Source organism: Grampus griseus (genome assembly GCF_964374135.1).
Source record: "Grampus griseus genome assembly, chromosome: 3".
NCBI classification, from domain to species: Eukaryota; Metazoa; Chordata; class Mammalia; order Artiodactyla; family Delphinidae; genus Grampus; species Grampus griseus.
Genome location: NC_139019.1, coordinates 82,916,434 through 82,922,725, shown reverse-complemented (window position 1 = coordinate 82,922,725; position 6,292 = coordinate 82,916,434). Strand labels below are relative to the sequence as shown.

The window sequence follows — 6,292 nt, the reverse complement described above, 5'->3', positions numbered from 1 at the left end:
CTTAATGAGCTGCTCGAAAGTTTAGAGCCAAATTCTCCCCATGAACAACAAAGATAAAAATGAAAATTTATACAAGAATAATTATCTTTGTTTTCCCTTTTTCTTTACCACCTCCTTGTAACTTATCATTTTGATCTAGTTTTTTTTTTTTTTTTTTTGCATCCATGAGCCACTGTAAAACTGTTTAGGAACAAAATTAGGCATACATAACTTTAAAGATATGTAACTAATAGAGCTGATGATCTAATACAGTACCACAAAAGATGGCTTTAGTGTAAGTCAACTAATTTCCTCAACGTAAGAAAAGTTGAACATCAAAGTCAGCCTATAACATAACACATTCCGATGCTGAAATACAAACATGTAAGATATAGTGAACAGGCACACATACACCAGAATAGTGTTGTTGTGATTCTACATTTACATGTTTACCACTACCGTGGTGAAAGGGGCATAAAGGAGTGGTCAGAGGGAGGAAAAGTGTGTTCTTCATTTGCGAAGGAAAAAAAAATCTTTCAATTAGCTCAATTTGGTGTAAATTATGAGGGAAAAACATCTAGGTTAAGTTAGATATTTTAAATAACTTAGCTGGAAGACAATTTAATTTTTTTGCAAAGTACTCTATATTGCTTTCGTGATTAGTCAGTTAAATCTATAACATGCTACTACTAAGATACCTGAATTGCAAGTAGGCATTTTGAAGAAAGGGTTCTAGAGTCTGATTATTATAAAAAGAAAAGTTATCAGGTTCTTACTAAATTGCATTGATTATGAAAAAGGTGTTTTAAAAGTAATTTGTAGTCACTTAAGAGATGAGTATTCCTACGAATACATGAGTATTTGGAGTAAAATTATTCTTTAAAAAGAAAACCATTAGTAGTAACCTACACTGATGGATTAATTTGCGTATGTAATTTGAGACACAGGTTTCCTCTTAGCTATGATCACCTTTTATTAAAGTATTTACCTTCTGATTGATATACAGGCAAAAAACCTCTTTGAATTTTAAAAGAAAGCCTGGTTTTACACATGTATGTAAACTCTTAGGCTGGTTTTTAATTTACATCAGCTACATAATAAAATACCATCTTAATTTTAATACATTTCTTTTGGTTGAAGACATTGAATAGGTTTCACTATATCTGTGGTTTGTGTAATTATTACAAAAGTTGTATACAAACCCTGCAAATATGCAAAAACTGCAAAATACACTCCGACAGCTAATGCTCTGAAAACACTTTATTACACAAATTACATTCAGATTCTGAAAATAGTGATCTAACAGTGTAACCATCTAAAAATAAGACATCCCCGAAACACACCAACTGAGGAAGAAAATTTAAAAAAAGAATTTAAATAGAGACTTTTTTTTCTTTCCCTCATTGCAATATAATGTTAGTGATTTTAAAAAAATAGAAGGAGATTTAGCCGCTTTGTTGTCATGTAGCACAAAGTTTCTCTTTACTGCCACAGGCTGAGAATGCTGAACAGGAAAGGCACCAAAGAAAGACACTGGCAATGGAGGTGCTATTGGGAAAACACTGTGTTCAAGCAGAGAATGGGGTTATTTACAAACTACAGAAAAGTCTCAAAAATGCAGATGAGCAAACCTTCCATCATTAAATTACTAGTGTGATGGAAGAAGAGAACTGTTTATTCTACGTTCATATAAAGACAATGGCACTGTTATGAACTTTTAGGAAACTCCTCAACTAGAACCAGAAGCCAACTAAATCAAAACGAAGTAAATAAAATGTGTACAGTCCCACACAGACTAGTACCGTTTACAATTAAATACACAAAACGCTAAACGTGCTAAAGGGAAAGGAATCTGGCATTCTTGGCAAATTTCATCAACCTAAATCAAAGCCCCGTTTTCAGGAGGAAGGTGCGGGTACAGGCAGAGGTGCTGAATACTCCTCTTCTGACTCACTTCCGTCATCATCTTTCTCCTGGTCACTTCCCTCCGTGCTAAGGCGGTCAAAGCCTTTTCGGCTATAGCCTTTCCGGCTTGCGAAGAAGTTTCCGAGGTTTAAGCCTCCACTTCCCTTTCCTGCAGAAATCGAACAATGACAGAGGATTGAGGTAACATTTGCACAAATGATTCTCAGTTTCCTTGTAAATTCTTATGGGGATGGGAAAGGGTAGATATTAGCGGGGCGGGGGGGGGAAGTGACATAGAGAGATACTTATCCTACAGAGTCAGAAAGATACGATTCCACAGATTCATTAAAATAAATAAGGAAAAAACCCAAAGCTCCCCAGGATTATGTGTTTCTGCAGGATTATTTCAGATTCACTTTTCACCTCCTGCCTGTTCCAGGCTCTCTGGAATGGGCATCCCCTTGAGCAGCTCTTCATTTCAATGACTTTACGAAAAGGTCATCTTCACCAAGACATGCACTGACACGCTGACAGAAGTGATAGAAAATATAGTGAAGATAGATGAAGCCAGATACAAAGGCAGGGGAAGAGAATTTGATAATACAGAAGAGCAAGCTGGGAAAATGAAGCTGGAGAACCTGCACCAGAGCCACACACTTCGGTCGGTTCATGGTTTGCATTCTGGGGATGCTGTGCTGCACACAAGGAGTTTAATTTCCAGAGAGAAAATAAAAAATATCTCCCTGCTTTTTACAAGACACACACTTGTTGACTTTGAATCACACGTGAAGGATTCTAAAAGGTCACAGGCATACCTCTAAGTCTTCCCAGAACTCTTCCCGAACTTCCCTCAAGTTTATGTTCAGAATCTGCTAGAAAAAGATGGCATATTTCAAAATGAGTCCCAGACACCTTCCTCAATCCATGGGCTCAACTTTCAACACAAAACAAGGAATTAATTCATGAATGATTAATAACAAGGCCTGGCTCTTGTCTGTATGTATTCTTAGAATTCTAAGGGAAAATAAAGGCAATATATTATTGTGATGTATACAAAGTCCAGAGCTGGGTTTGACTCCTGCCTGTGTCTCTTACAGGCTGTGCAATCTCAATAAATTACTTCTCTGAGCCTCAGTTTTCTCTTCTGAGAAAAGAGAGATCAATGACAATCTCTACACTTCTGTAAGGTTTAGATGGGATACTGCATGTGACATGCTTAGAACAGTGCCTGGTACACACACAGTAAATGCTCAGGAAATATTAGTTACCTTTATTAGGACAAACCAGTAATGTGTAAAAATTTGGAAGCTTATTACAGTTTTAGGAATATTGGTCTTAGGTTTTTGTCTTTCTATTAAGAACAGTACATGTCCTGCTTGAGAAAGCTTTGGATCCATGTACACCATTACCTTTTTATGTAAGACGGAAGGCAAAAAACCTGAAACCCTGAGTATTTTCAGCCATACAAGGTGACCCTAATTCCAAAATTTGGGCTCCCCAAATTCCAGCTCATCTCCATGAAGAATTGACTTTCTTTCCTTAGTTGGAGGCAGAACTCCTTATGGACTTATTTCTCTGTGTGCTGCGTACCACCCTGCACTCATTGCCCTGCTTCCAACACTCCCTTAAGGGCTATGGTCAGGGAAAGAAGGCTCAAAGTCTCTAACCAGGAGAGGCGGCAGCATCGTGGAGAAAGCTCACAGGCGAGGACAGAGCAAAGGCAGGAGTTGGTGGGGAGAGAAATAGGCAAGAAAAATCTGATGAGACCGTTAGAAAGCCAACAAATTAGACTGTAATTTCCATAAGGATGAGGGACAGTCCCTAGTCAGTTTTGCATCCCCTGTGCCTAGGACAGTGTCTGATGTGGAGCTGACATGCTGTAAGGGTGTGCTGAATAAGTGGAAGGCCTTTCATGAGGGTTATTAAAAACCCTCAGAGACTGGATAAGATCTATCAGGAACAAATGTTGAAAAAAGGTGAGAGGCTGATCTAATTTTAGAATTAAATGTATTAGACTTAACCGTATAAAACTGTAGTTTTCTAAATAAAACATGATTGAACAATGGCAGTTTCATATGGTTCGGCCTGGGTCCCTGTCTTCCCAACACACGCCTGTAAACTCAGTATCCCGGTAACAGTGCCACCCACGCGTGCTCACAGCAAACAGGAGACACCAAACCTTCGACTCCCCAGCCACTCCACCTCCAGTGTGGGTTGATTACCAACATTCCTGCTACCTGCCCCCAGGCCCCATGTGTTCCTGATACTCTGTGTATTTATCACTGCACTTACCACCCTCTCTTAATACCTTTATGTGTCATTTCTTTTTTATGTGTCATCTATTCCCTGAGCTCCATTTATGTATTCAGTCATTTTCCCAATGACTAATTATCAAACCCCTAGTGCCAGAAACTGTTATTTGTGCTGGGGATATATCAGTAAACAAGTAAACATACAAGATTCTTGCTCTTTTGAAGTTTCCATCTAACTCCATGAAGATAATGACTACATTTACTTATCTTTGCCTCTGCTTAACACAGTTCCATACCCGTAACAAGTGCTCCATAGCAGACCCTTTTGGGAAGAGTTAGCTGTATTTTTGCAGAGCTTTACTGATTGCAGATGAAAAGCAAAAGAAAGTCCTAGAAAAATTCCCTTTCACAAATTATTAAATTAAATCCTCTGGTTTTGTTTCTGTGTCAGGTCTTTGCCATGGGCACTGAATCCCTGCCATGGTTGCCTTGGCCTGAAATACGATCAGATGCGCTGTTTCTTGATCAAATGCTTCCTTCCACCCTGGTCCATGGACGCCTTCCCAAGCATAGCTGTAACCTCCTGCCTTAGGACCTGGGGACCCAGCTAAGGGACTCTTCCTGACAGGTGAGGATCACAAGTTGGATTATTTGTTTATTTATGTGGATACCTTGAAAGGGTCCTATAATATGATAATGATTTGATAAAATACTGACACCAGTATTGGACCCTCCCTTGTTTGGTTAGGGAAGGCTGATGGCCTAAATTATGACTATTTAAAAACTATCAAATGGTTTCTTATAGAAATAGTTGGTTTCCTGAGAGAGCTGAGGTTTAAGACAAGTATCTTTTATGACTTCTTATGACATTTATTACTTTATTACCAATGATTATTCCTAATAATTATTGGTGGTATTAATTGAACACTTACTAAGTGCCAGGTACTGTGATAAATGCTTTATGTACATTATTTCATTTAATCGTTACACAACCTTGTGAGTATTTTATCCCCACTTTATAGATGAAGTGGCTTAGAGAGATTAAGTAACTTGCCCAAGGTCATGTAGCTAGGAGCTAGAGCCAGGACTAGGGAAAAATACTACTTCTAAAAAACTGACCCAGGCATTTTGAGGACTGGGCCTGTTTCTAACAGAAGGGATCTCCTCCTTCCTGACCCTTCAGCTAATTTATACTGACTCTACTCATCTACGCAGTTTCATATGGAGACATTAAATGGGTTTAAGCCAACGCTAAAAGGCAATAATAAAGGTTATATTTTAATCTATCCAAATTTTGAAGCTCCAGATATATATTTCCACTGTGATACTAACTATAGACAATATTTGGAACATAGACAATGTTGAAAAAGGTAGAGAACACAAGAAAAAAAACAACAACACTGAAAAACATCACAACCAAACTTTGAGGATAATCAGGCCAAACATTCTTTCGAAGGTCAGGTTCCAAGTTCAAGGGGCTCATTTTACTTGCCTCCAAAGGCCCTTGATTTTTTCCACCGAATAAATAAGGCAATGGCCAGCAGGACAACCACCGGAATAACCAGAAGGGTTGTAATGAGAATCACGGGCACTCCCGAGCCTGGCTCTTTGATCAGTTTCTGTTTCTCCTGAATCTTCTGCAATTCTGAGGAGGCGGGTTTGTTCTCCATTTTGGTTTCAACAACTGCCTCGGATTCTTCAGGGAAAGAAGAGTTTACAATATTCAACTAACTCAAAAACTCCAAAACCCTCCCACCCGCCCCTACCCAGTCAAATTAACAGCTGCTCATGAAGAACCTGTTGAGCTCAATGCATGTGGGGTTCATATTTCAATATCTGCATCTACCGAACTGGCAATTGTGACTAGCAAATTCCCAGTGCATGATTTTTCCCCTTTAAATTGGGTTTCTTTGGTTCTGCTCTTTGTTCCCTCTTTAACTATAATTCCACAAAAGATATATCCTACTTTTGCATTTTTTCAAAGTTAAAATGGACAGGCAGCATGGTGTAGGGGACAGAACTGGCATGCACGGTGGAGTCAGATGAATCTGGGCTCAAATCCCAGTTCTCTTACATAGTCAGCGTGTGTAACTTTGGGCAAGTTACTTAAGTGATCTGGGCCTTGGAAACCTCCTCTGTATAACTGTAATGATGAT

General features: G+C 38.8%; 1 protein-coding gene across 16 annotated transcripts in view; it reads right to left on the bottom strand.

Moving 5' to 3' along the window:
• Window positions 1–1,221: 1,221 nt before the first annotated feature.
• The window catches only part of PAM (peptidylglycine alpha-amidating monooxygenase), a 282,213-nt gene continuing 277,142 nt past the window's right edge, over window positions 1,222–6,292 (bottom strand). For 7 of the 16 annotated variants that reach the window (XM_082650122.1, XM_082650119.1, XM_082650111.1 and 4 more), the window contains 3 exons: window positions 5,629–5,832; window positions 2,700–2,756; window positions 1,222–2,053 (listed from right to left, as the gene is read on the bottom strand). In XM_082650122.1, the coding sequence (XP_082506248.1) occupies window positions 1,878–2,053; window positions 2,700–2,756; window positions 5,629–5,832 (437 nt within the window). In that variant the 3' untranslated portion in view covers window positions 1,222–1,877. The remainder of the gene's footprint in view (window positions 2,054–2,699; window positions 2,757–5,628; window positions 5,833–6,292) is intronic. The other 9 variants (XM_082650123.1, XM_082650115.1, XM_082650124.1 and 6 more) reach the window with 5 other exon arrangements.